The 13,025-nt window shown below is 37.0% G+C and overlaps 1 protein-coding gene across 1 annotated transcript; it reads right to left on the minus strand.

Annotated features, from left to right (window-relative positions):
* Positions 1-3,902: 3,902 nt before the first annotated feature.
* Positions 3,903-5,136, minus strand: LOC126198424 (uncharacterized). The gene is made up of 3 exons (XM_049934728.1): positions 4,798-5,136; positions 4,489-4,716; positions 3,903-4,257 (listed from the first exon to the last, which is right to left on the minus strand). Exons 1-3 carry the CDS (start codon positions 4,948-4,950, stop codon positions 4,129-4,131), a joined length of 510 nt encoding a protein of 169 aa, XP_049790685.1. The 5' UTR covers positions 4,951-5,136; the 3' UTR covers positions 3,903-4,128.
* Positions 5,137-13,025: the final 7,889 nt, after the last annotated feature.

A 13,025-nucleotide genomic window follows, 5' to 3' on the forward strand; every position in this document is an offset into this window, starting at 1 on the left:
CTGGGCCAATCCCACTAAAAACTGTGTGGATAGCAACACTATATATAACCCAAACGAAGTTCATGATACCATGAACCCACAGAGTTCTAAAACCGGTACCAGGAATTTCAATAGACCCATCCAGCTATAACAAAGTCTGTGGTACACAAAACCAAACCTTGTCCATATAACTAATATTGAAAACAAAAATCTCAGCCATTTAGGTAAAACAAACCCCATAATACCTATTAATCACAGTACAATGTAATTACCAAATAAGAACAAAACCCAAAAAGTCAGAATAAATTGCATTAACACCAATTCTGATATACAAAATTACTACACAAAAAATAAAAGCATAGAAACTTATCAACCAATACAGCCAACACACAAATCTAAAAATCAAGTGATAGCAAAAATACGTCATCAACACAATCTTTCAAACGGGTAGCATAGACTTCTCAAACCAGGAACGCTTCTGGATAGAATGTCATATGTTGTTCACCGACAATACCACATATACTGGTCCTTGGACTGAGATGCAGCAACTTCGGTCAATATCTTACCTTTTCCACAAACCTAACACTTCACACATCCGGCGATTAAAGTGAATAACTATAGGGATTTATCATGGTCAACATGTCGTCCCCCATTACAGCCTGTAGGGACCTACTTGTGAACTTTGTTATCATTTATTAATTTATCCTTTGATCCTGTTTAGAAATACATTGGATATATCAACATACATTTGCAATGACAGATACAGGGAAAATTACAATTTGAGCACATATATTATTATTTTACAATAGATTTATACACAATAATTAATTAAAACACAGGAAAAACAAACTAACACTAATTTAATTTACTAGACATAGTCAACTAATTTCAATTTCTGCTGCAGTACTAGGGTGCTGAAGAAACACAAGAAAATTTTCATGTTTATTTTCCACTGTTACAGTATACATAGCACAGTTCTAATGATATCATTTCAGTACTGCAAATTCTTTTCAACTAGTCTCACAATATCCCCTAACATTGGAGAAACATGCTGTTTTTAAACTGTTTTGAAAACTGGTAGTGCTTTTATATTTTTTAAACTGCTTGGTAGTCTGTTGTATAATGAGTGCCCTGCAGCCCGTTGTAGTTGGATACTGTTTATGTGATAGTCATCTTTGACTCTTGTGCTATAATTGTGTAATTCTCTTTTTAGCATTGGTGTACAATTTAATTTGAGATACATGATAGTTTCAAATATACTGTCAAGATTTATATTCTTTCTGTTCATATGCACATTTGCTGCCCTGCCTCATGTTACTATACAGCACAATAAATGTAGGCTTACTATACACCGTGGTTTTTTTAGTACTGTCCAGATAATGTCTGGTGTTGCAAAGGTTTCCATCGCATTCTTAAACATTCCATTATGTCTGGGCCTCTCTCCGAGCAAGCACTGAAGTCAATGGTCAGATGTGACTGCCATTACTACAACTTCTCACTTACTGTTTGTGATTTGGCAGCACAATAGGAGCAAAGTGTTAATGATGTTTTTGGGAATAAAGTAACTCATCTACATGTTCTTCATCATTTCTCAATTCCTTCTTAGTCTGATCATTTACCAATATGCAAAAGAAAGTCTGCGTTTAATGTTACCTTGCAATAGATATACCAATTTTTGAAACTGCATAATGACACTAACAATAAACATGTTTATTGCACACTATGTATTGGAAAATGTTCTGTCACACAAAGGAAAGGGTGAAGTTAAAGACCACAGCTAAACACAGGAGTGCTATTAATGCCACTACATCACAAAACATATGAGCTTTCTTTTTTAAAGCCAAAGATGGGAATTGTAAACTGGAGTCTGCTGTTAAACAGGCTATGCTTTCATTCCCCACAGCTAGATATGAAGTCAGTTTCAAAACATCTATAACAACAAACTGAACATAGAATTAAATCAGCAATAAACACCACATTGTACTAATAATTCTAAACTTAAAAATGAATCTATTGCCCATAACTGCCAACATCAAAATGACTTGCTTGAAGCTCTTTCAACATTATTCTCACAAACAGCCCTCCACAAGTCCAATGAATCACTAACACCACCCGAACACAATCTATGGACAAATATTTCACACTAGAGTGTGACACCACATACTCCAACTTGCTGTCTGCAAGCATAACCTATTTCACATAATCCACACCGCAAAACTGTCACACACCACCACGCTGTAAGGTCACTTGTCACAGCAGACAGATTGAACTGAAAACTTCAGTTGAACACCTCCTCCCCCCCCCACCCCGCCCCCAAATCAAATTTGATGCAGAAGAAATTTTCATATGGCCATCTATCGCTCCGTGTGTTCTCTGGGCAATACATTTTAGATTATAATGCATGTGGTTTCATATGGCTGCCAGGTCTATACAACTTCATAACATTGTTAAGATCAAAAATGGCACACCCATTCTATAGTTTTCATACAAGCAGCATACATCAAAAATTAAACATATGCCTGTATTTATTCTACTGTGAAGTGTTCAAATGTTGAGCAACTTGCATACCTACTGACAGCAAACTAAACAGCTCCCTGCCTTATCCATGCTTAATCCTATCTTACTTTGTATATACTTTTTTCTGTAATGTATCTGACTTGTATGATACTGTAAAACTGAAAGGTGTAAGGACAATAAGTAAAGAAATAAAATAAGTATTGCTCAGAAATTCATCAAAAGCAAAGAGAGGAAGGGGGGACCTATGGTTTAAATTAGCACATCATTTAAGTTCTGGATTTATCAGTTAAAAATAAGTGCAGTACTGGATTAGTCAAAAAGATTAAATTCTCTCATTTATCATGTTCTTAGATTCCATTGTGAATATGGAACAAGTCAATGCATACCTCAAGCAATGAGAAGAAGCTGACAAACCAATCTAATGTAATTACTCATAACTGTATTGCTATATACTATTTGTGTTTACACATGATCAAAGTGACATTCATTTCCACATTGCATAAATTGAACTATGAGGGTGAACCTTCAGCAATGCAGAGCGAGTTAATGAATAGATTAGCAAAGAGAGAACTAAAGGCTGCACTGATAATTAACTCCTGCTCAACTGCTACCAACTATTTGTGCTCACTCAAATAATTTTACTTACTGTTTAGAAACAAGTTGTTAAAGTAGGAAACAAGGCTCTACTTTGAAAAAAGCAGCTGTTCTCTGATATACCAGAAACTTTTGTTTACTTATTATCTGAAGCATAAATGTTATTTTTTTCACAAATTTCAATCATAAAGTTTAGTTGCACACTTCAATATTCCCTCCCCCACCAAATCAGTCTTCTGAAACACCACAAATTCCTCTTCGATCTTCATGGCACTTACATCCAAAATACTCATTTACTTTGTTCGATATATTTCAATCTGTTTCCCCAACAATTTTCACCCTCTATCTAAATTTCATAGCATACCAGTTGGGTAAGTCGATAAGAAATGTGCACACCTAGTACTGACAATGGCACTGGGGTGAGTTCTCTTTTTATACACACACATTAAACATATTTATAATAAGGACAAATTACAACAAGCACCAGATTTTTTTCTATTCGTGGTTTTTCTCACTAGAGGGGGGAGCAAAAAATTATCCGGACATTCCCTAGAGTTTGTAGTACTTTTCAACACATTTTGCTCTTGCTGTATACAATGATAATATGTTTCACAAGCATACATTTTCTGTTTTTCTTCCCAAAATATCTCCATGTCACAAATTTACTGCAACAAAATTACTTGCCATGAAAAACAGTCTCTCAAATTATTTTCATCTGCCTTGTCTAAGGAAAGACAAATTTTGGAGACAGACAGACCTAGTACACAAAAGTTTAGAATATTTTGTGGGAATAAGAGTACTGAATATCATCATTTACATAAAATAACCTTTATTTCACTCATTAAATGCTTCACTGCTTACAAAACTTCCAACAATGATTCATGCTTACAAATACAATTAAGGCCTTAACAAAACATCAATGAGATCAGTGTTCCTGTAAGCCACAAACCTCTCGACATTCATATCACTATTGTTAATCTATCAGAGTTTGCATGGGGTTACAATTAACTCCTGATCCTCTTAAAACAACATAGAATATCAACGTCTCAACAACATATCCATATATGCACCAGATAAGAGATCAGTTTCTTCAACTCCTAATTTCCTCCTAATATCTTCAGCCACCGCTTGACCTTCTTCAATGCGCTGGTCTTCGGTAAGAACAACCTGTACAGTGAAGAGACACAATTAATAGTTTTTCAATAAACCTGCTCTGATACCTGAAAAATGATTGCTGTATTTGATTGCTTTCTTTGTTAAACGAAGTCTTCACAACTATTTGTTTCCTTATGTCCCTCAACATGATACATGGCAGTTGAAAGCTCGTTAAAAGTACTTTAATGCTATAAACTTCTGTTCAAATGAAGCATTATATACTTAACATATTAAAAAACCAACCTCCAACTCCATAAATTTTCCTAAGCCAAAGACTTCATCAACGTGTATTCTTGTGTTACCCACAAGGTAAAGCCTTCGAGTTTTCTTTACAGTTCCTTTAATTCCCAATGCTTGAGCCAATACTGGTCCTGGGTTCGAACCAGGTGGAAAATCAACTCTCGTGTACTCAGATACTTTAGGTCCTTCAGTATCTGCTCTCTCGTAACATATTAACTGTGATGTTCCATCCTACAACGCAAACAACACAAAAAATGAATTATTTTTCTCGAAAGTAATAAGTGAACGGTAACTTACCGCTTAGCGAAATACCTCAAATTTTCTAAGTTTCAGTCTTCCTCGAGGCACATTATAAAACGTATCTTCCTGTTTTATAACTTCGCCTTTGGAGTTACTAAGCTGTTCTGCCCTCGAGATGAGTTCTGCGAGGTTCCTGACTTTAGCTTTTATCTCTACGTTCCTCATCTCACCGAGTAGTAGCCAACCACTCCACCAAATTAACAAAACACAGCGTAGCTGCCCACGGAATAACTAAGTAACAAGCTGTTTACAGAAACCGCTCGCCGAACTTAAGTTGTCACCAAGGAAATTCAAACTGAAAGAATCACGGAAGAGCTCTTCAGTAAACACATCTTTGCAGATATTGTACATTCACCTGTACACATGCAAAGATATTATAGCATACAGAGACCGATGTAACTTGCGTCTAGGGGACGCCAAAGAATTGGCTTTGCTGATTGGCCCCGTCGTGCCATAACGTCGTCTCCTACACCAGCCAATCTAGATCGTTGCTACTTTCTGAAACGCGCTGTTCTTTAAACGAGGCCATTCGTCTGTCGATACATTGTGTCGCTAACTCGTTATAGTACTTCACTGTTGTGTGTTCTAGGCCTATGTTTATAATGGCAGATTCCAACACGTGTTTTGTGTGCGATAAAGCATTTGAGCTTCGAAAAACTTTATACCCGCACATCAGGAAAATGCACGATGTAGAGCCAAATACAGAAGGTAAGATTAAGTGCCCACAAGACGACTGCAGCTATTCCTTCAATACAATGGCTAGTTTGAGAGCACATGTGGAGGAAACAGCACATGGTTTGAACTGCGGATGAAAAGATTGTATTCCAGTCAATGGACTGTAAGAAACACCGCATAATAATAAGTTTTCACTATTCAATAGTAGGATCGTTTCTGGTAAAACTATAGAATTTCGTTCTTTGTGAATTCAGTAATCTGGTGCAATGTTGTACTGCAAAGTTTCTTTCAGTTCACATGAAAGGATTATTTGTATTAACAGCCTAGTCTTAGAAGACATTTAAGTCACAATCATTGTAATCCGCAATGGGTAATTAACAAACCTTATTTTTACTGTCCATAAATTGTGAAGAAACTTTTTCTTCGTATCGCTCAACGCATGGACCCCAGATTTGAATCCAGTTTAATGTGTAACAGATTTCTCTTAGCAAAAGGAACAATTTAGAAATACCGGGAGATAGTGAGCAAAATCTAAAGCTGTGGGAAGAAATTGCTGTCACTTGTTAACTCTCGCTCCACGAAAGGAGGTCAACACTGTGCCAGCAATGAGAAGATGCCAGTTCAACGAACATCTAACAAATAGAACTTCAGTCCAAAAAGTGTCTTTGGTAAACCAACCCTGGCTGAAAAGTCGTAAATACGGAAGCGTCCGATCCCGCCCGTCTGCTTTGACCCATGACGTCACAAATATGGCGGAAACAAAAACAAACACACACACTTTCCACAAGTAGCCTAATGACACTAACGGGACAAGCGCGGGAAATGGGGTGTTTTGGGTGGGGGGCAAACTAAATATAAACAAATTTAGACGCCTTGCGTAGTTACAACGTGTAAGTGAAGACAGCCATGCATGAATACCCACCCACCTCCCCAGGGGTCGTAACCCCTGCAACCCATAGAAGATAAAGATGCTTCAGTAGCTGATTAGTGTTTTTTGTCTTTTAAAAAAAAAAATCTCACGGGATAGAACGAACAGATCAGAAAGATAAATATAATAAAGTAAAACAGAAATTGGAGGAAACAGATAATTAAGATAAGTAATAAGTATTTTTAAATTTAAAAAAAAAATCTCACGAGATAGAATGAACAGATCAGAAAAGTAAATAAAATATGATAAAACAGAACTGGAGACAGCCACACTCAAACCAAACTCCACACCGTCATGACATCACACACGACAACACCCTTACGTCACGGGTCAAAGCCGACACGTGGGATCGGACGCTTCTGTCGACCCGAAAAGTCAAATGTTGCTAGTGCTTTGGTGCAACCTGACAGTTAAGTGTTGAGTGTACACGTTGGCTTTGATCACACATACTCTAAGAATTAAATTTATCTGTCCTACAGTTGTGTGTGCATGTTTGGGTATCATGGTTTATAGGCCTACTGGGGAAACTCGCCATGTAAAAAAATGAGTAACGCATCATACTTGGTACCTCAGGGTGATGTGGAAATCCGAGTGTACTTAATAAAGAAAATGTCACTGTTTGTGTGTTTCTTTTGACTCATTTATCCTATTGCATATAGTTAACAAAATGTAACTGAAATATCTACTAAACTGTAACATTAATTGGACTACGTACATAGTCATTTCAAATGGTTTTGCTATTTTTCACCAGTAAAGTATGAGTATTTACCAGAATCCTACAGTACAAATGTTTTCCAGTTGACAACTGAATGAAGTCTAAAAGCAAAATTTGCTTGGACAAGCTGAAAATTGTTTATTCAGTTCCAGTTATTATTTTTTATATTAAAACAGTTCCCGAGAATCTATTTTGCTGACTTTCTTGGTCTAATTTTCTATATTTAACATGTCAGTTATGACGTGCTTGGTGATGGATGTTTTGTCACCAGGCATATGGCATCAGGTGTGTGGCTTTTAGTGACAATACTGCAGTCGATGTGTTAACAGCTTTTCGGGACCTTGAACATGAAGTATATGCATCTAGAAGTCTTGTTTCAAAAGTGCAGCCAAAATTCTAATGTCTGTCTGAGGAATTTTCCTTTAATGGAATGTTTTTGCCCAATAATTCAACACCAGCCACAGCAGAGCCATCTGCCATGGCTGCTGGCAACTTTGTGACATTTAAGGGATAATATACAAAAGTGGGCTGTGCAAGAAGTTCAAACTAGTTTTCTTTGGTTAAAGCAATTAAAATCAAACTTGTGAAGCATGTTGAAAATCACATACTCCTCACCATAATTTAAATGTTTACATTGAAATGGTTCTGACATGTGCATAATATATGGAAATGTTATATTTTTTTGAAACCTTAAGAACCAAACTCATTGGTTGAATTAACATATGAGTAAACCCATCACAATAGCACTATGTTATGCATCAGTTAGCTGTAGTTACAGGATAAGTAAACATGTACAGTAAACTTTTCATATAAATTTTATTATAAAGCTTGCAAAGGTTATAGAAAAGATGGTCAACAAGATAAACTTGTGTAGGCATCATTGTAAATACATTTTTACTTCAAGAAAGCTGAATCAGATAATAATCTCAAGATGCCTTAAATTGCATGGCACATCACCAATCAAGTATTTTCTGTTGGAGAAATAGTCTGGTTTTTCAGAATTTTTTCATTTGTTCTTGTAAATAACCTTGTATCAAACAGCTGTTTTTCTACGATCAATCCATTATTACATGCATGTAGTTTTGGTGACCCAATGGCAGCCATCTTAAGGCTTTATGCAAACCACCAGATAAACATGTCTGCATCGTTGGTCTCCATTGTGCAGGTCCCAACAGTTTTTTATTAGATTCTGTGAATGTCTCCTTCAGTTCCATGTGGAAGCCTCTGACATAAAAGTATTATGATAATTTTATTAAATGCTTTCTTGCTGTGTTGACCTATATCAATGGTGACACAAGAAAATTTTTACTGGATCTGGATTTGAACCCGTCACTCCTGCTGTCAAGGCAGTTGCACTGACTACATCACTACCCAAACACAGTGCCCATTACGACTATGTGGATTACCTCAGCAAGTCTCCCATCTGACCCAAAATTCCATATGTCACTACTACTGCAGTAGTACCCTCACTACAGCAGTCCATCTCACTCGCCGTATCCATGAGATATTCCTGCAAGTGGCTCCGAGTGTATGAGTGCATCTGAACTGAAGAAAGTTCCCCAATGCCAGGCTATGTATAGATACAATTGTATGCATGGTGACTGTTCTTTCGGCTCTCTGAAAGAATGGATACTGTGCATATAATTGCAGAAATATAGCTAGTTGTCTTATGACTGAGGTGTCCACGTCAGTCTGAAGAAGTCCGTGGAATCTAGTAAAAAACCTGGTGGCACCTGCATAATGCAGACCAACTATGTGATATATTTATCTGGTGGTTTATGTATAGCCTTAAGGTTAATGGGATGCCGAAACTAGTTGCATATAGTAAAGGATTTATAAAAAGTAAAACAGCTGTTTGGTACAAGGGCCGGCCAAAGTGGCCGTGCGGTTCTAGGCGCTGCAGTCTGGAACTGCGAGACCGCTACGGTCGCAGGTTCGAATCCTGCCTCGGGCATGGGTGTGTGTGATGTCCTTAGGTTAGTTAGGTTTAACTAGTTCTAAGTTCTAGGGGACTAATGACCTCAGCAGTTGAGTCCCATAGTGCTCAGAGCCATTTTTTTTTTTTTTTTTTTTTGTACAAGGTTTTTCACAAGAATTTGAAGCCAGCTGCAGTCCTATACCCCACCTCTGATGGATTCACAAAAAGAAGAAAAAATCATTCATTGCCCTAAGAATTTCTCCAAAAATATTACCCGTTACATGGAATGACCAGATGCTGCATTCAGAACAAGAATTTTGGAGACCTATGCAGGACCAATGCCTGGTAAGTGCTAGATCAAAATATGACCTCTTCCAACACCTCTTCATTTTCTACCTCGTTTTCATTTTCTTCTTTTTCACCTAACTCTGAATTACTGTCATGGCTGCTATATAATCCGGATAACGGCCCAACTCAGCGTTGTAGCTGGTTACTTTCTGTAGAAGAGGGCAAAAGGAAGACAGAAGTCCTAAATTTTGCATTTAAGAACTCGTTCACACAGGGTGATCATACAGACACACTTGATTTTGCCCATCACACAGACTGGCATGTGATTGAACTTGAACATGGCATCAGAGCTCACTCCCCAAAATTTACAAGAATTAGGGGACTTGTGTGCACAGATGTGGTGCCAACTCCCTCCAGCGACCTATCAAGGCTTCGTTGATTACGTGCAAAAACGCATCATCACTGTTATCCGTGCCGAAGATAGACATACCAGCTATTAGGTAGATAGTCAAAAGGTTCTGGTTAATCAGTGTGTGTAGCTGTACTTAGTCAAGGATAGACTGTAGCCATTCATCGAGTTGATCACTTATTATCATTTCTTTATGAAAATATAACATCGTTTCAATCTATAGGAACAGGAAACAGTTCGCTAGAGAAATCCCACAAGCAGTATGGTGGGGTCAGTCTGGCCCCAAACTTACCTGCTCTGAACACAACCACTTGGTTTTACAGTTCAGAGTGCAAAGTATGCACACCTAAAGCACTACAATTTTACAAGCATTCAATCTAAACATAAACAAAATTCCCTGGCATCCGTATTAACCCACCACACTGGTTGTCGGTTAGATAGGCTATGCCAGATGACTTGTCAGACATTTGTAAAAGAAAGAAATGAAGGTAGTTAACTGAGGTGATGGAAAAAAAGAGGCAAGTGAAAGTAAAGAGTAAGTATCATTGAAGTAAAAATGCACTTGAAAATTGCATAAAGGAATTAAATTTTGTGAATTAATTGGAAAATATTTCAAAATCTTGCAGCGTACAGAAACAACTAACGTTCAGTTTATATAAATATTAGTATTTGCCTGAATAAACACTTGCATAATATTGCACATACATTTTCAATAAAAAAAGTTTTGGTTGCCAGCAGCTTTTCAAGAAGTAATGTATCTTATACAAATTCACCCCACCAAATACAGTAATAAATTGTAAAGTGAAAGAGTTAAAATGATTGTTTCGATAGTTTTCTGTAAAGTGATCGGAATAATGGTGGTAACCCATTCTACAGAAATTCTGTAAGTGCTTCTTAGTATTTCAGCAGGTTATATGGTTTAATGTTTTATGTACTTTTAAATTATTCATAATTTAAGTGAACACACTGAAAACAGAAAAATTCTAATAATTCAGTTAAAAATAAATACAAGCTGAAACACTAGCAGGACCATGAAACACAAAATAAAGATTGAATTTCCATGTACAATGTACCATTATATCTGTATAGGAAGTTACTTTTATTTTTAAAATAAATGCAAAAGGAAATAGTGTGCAAGGATTAAATAATTATGGGTAAATCACCAGAAAATGTTATGCAAACAACAGTATATGTTTTAGCCACTTTTGATGACTAATTAGTAATGCATTTCAGAGATTGCCCATCATCAGAATATCTGTCCAGAAACATCACAAAATATGTATGACACATTAAGCGTACTTAGATTCATAGAAAAATAAGTTAACATACCAGAGAAAAAAAACTTTACTTCAGAGTATCATGCCAAGTGTTATCTATCATAACTTCGGAGCTCTCAACTCACAGCATTCTGCCATCACATAATTAGCTGTTATAAGATACCACTAACTGACTTGGTTGTAGAAGTGCTGAGTTCATTTGTCATATTTTGACAGATAATTAACAAAACTCAACTGAAAAACCATAAAAACAGTACATCATGCTAAATGATTTTTTATTCCTTTAGGAAAACTAATAATCACAATTGAGAGTGCAAAGATCACATTGGAACAAAAGTACAGTATTAATACAGGTGGTATGGGCAAGAGACGGAGGGAAGGGAAGGGACATGGGGGATGTAGTGAGAGGCTTCCAAATTAATCTCAGCTTATGTAAATGAGAACCAGCAATCTCTGGTATTAATAAGCTTAAAATACGGAATAGAGGCTTACTGTAAGTCTATTAGGTATTGCGCATACACATAATAAGTTGAAGGTGAAATTTCTTTAAAGTGCATAAACAGGTTATTAAATCATTCCAGCACTTAGATAAGAACACACAATATATTCAATATAATGTTATTCAAGTGGGGAGAAGCCATCTGCCTCTGTCAAACAGTAGTAAGTCACATATTTAGCTTTTTTTGTTTGTTTTCATAGTGTAATTCTTAAGTAGGATGGATAGGGTATGTGTTGGATACAATAGGAGCTGGCTGCAGTTCATGATTGGCTGAAGGTGCTTTTAACTATGGTCAGCTGTCTTCAGGCTGCTGTGTTCAGGTGTAATGGTGGCGGAGAAACTGGTGCATTGCTTGGAACAGCTCAGGTATCATTTGTTTCACCATAGCCTCTGCTGTTGAGGCACCTTCTAGTGTATCTGATGTGGTGGGTCTGCCCTGACCATAGGGTGAGTGGCAGTCGGTAATACATTTGCATCACTTGAGGCAAAGGATCAACATTGAGATAGATCATTGGGACGGGGGGAGTGGCCTGCACATGGTAAAGTGAGCATTCATGATCAAGGAAAGATGTAAGCAGAACACGGATTAAAGGGTCAGTGGAAGGAGGGTTGGGGCATGGAGGTGTACAAAATAAGAGCAGAAGAGAGGAATATCTTTGATTGTGGAACGACACTCCAGAAAATACCCTCTATGTTTTGATGGCTATCAATGTCAACACTAATAGGTAAATTTGGATATCATCTTATAATGATTGATATTGGCAGTCATTAGGTGTAGTATGATGGTCTTTGTGATACTAGTCTGTTCTGTGATTTTGGAATCAGCTGAAGGCATTTTTCCTTCTACACTTGTTTTGATATTTGAATTCTTTGCAGTATTAGGCATGTAATATATGTATTGGCTATCTATGCAAATTCCCAGTTGGAAGTAAGTTTGCTATTAATTCAGATAGAACACTACTGTATAAATTGGGATTGTGCCTATGACACGTAGTCCGTAGTCTTGTCATAATGCTGTGACATAATCTCTTCTGGATTTGTATTTATTATGACTCAAAAACCCCCCCCTGCCCCCACCATTTAGTCACTATTTATTTTACTTATACCCTTGACCATACCTCCTCATCTTCCCACTGCTCTTTCACAATCCCCCCCTCCCTCCAAACAAACATTCTGTATATGAAATTAGGTCAATTCTGTTGAAGAAATCAACTGCCAAGTCATGAGGACAAAGACACAGCATGGCTTCCAATCTGTGGTGCAATGGGTAAGTTAGAGTGTAAACAGGCAAGGAATCAGATGAGTCTTTCTGTCACCAAGGAAAATTAAAGAAAGGTTGTGACCTGACAAACATACTCTCAGGCTCAGTGTACCAGGGATTTATAATATTCCTTGTGAGTATGGTATCAGTTATGTGGGACAGCCTATACAAATTACTGCTAATTGCTGTGTTGATCATCATCTCAAGCATGAAAAAACGAAAATCAGCAGTTTCCGAGAACTGTTTAGTGAGTAAATGCAAGAAAGCCTT

Source organism: Schistocerca nitens, chromosome 8, assembly GCF_023898315.1.
Source record: "Schistocerca nitens isolate TAMUIC-IGC-003100 chromosome 8, iqSchNite1.1, whole genome shotgun sequence".
NCBI classification, from domain to species: domain Eukaryota; kingdom Metazoa; phylum Arthropoda; class Insecta; order Orthoptera; family Acrididae; genus Schistocerca; species Schistocerca nitens.

Excerpts from the sequence above, each read along its gene's own strand:
- LOC126198424 (XM_049934728.1), bottom strand. The coding sequence starts at position 4,950 with ATGAGGAACGTAGAGATAAAAGCTAAAGTCAGGAACCTCGCAGAACTC. Across the intron at positions 4,717-4,797 it reads TGAAACTTAGAAAATTTGAG|GATGGAACATCACAGTTAAT; the intron begins GTATTTCGCTAA and ends TTTGCGTTGTAG. Across the intron at positions 4,258-4,488 it reads GAAAATTTATGGAGTTGGAG|GTTGTTCTTACCGAAGACCA; the intron begins GTTGGTTTTTTA and ends TTCACTGTACAG.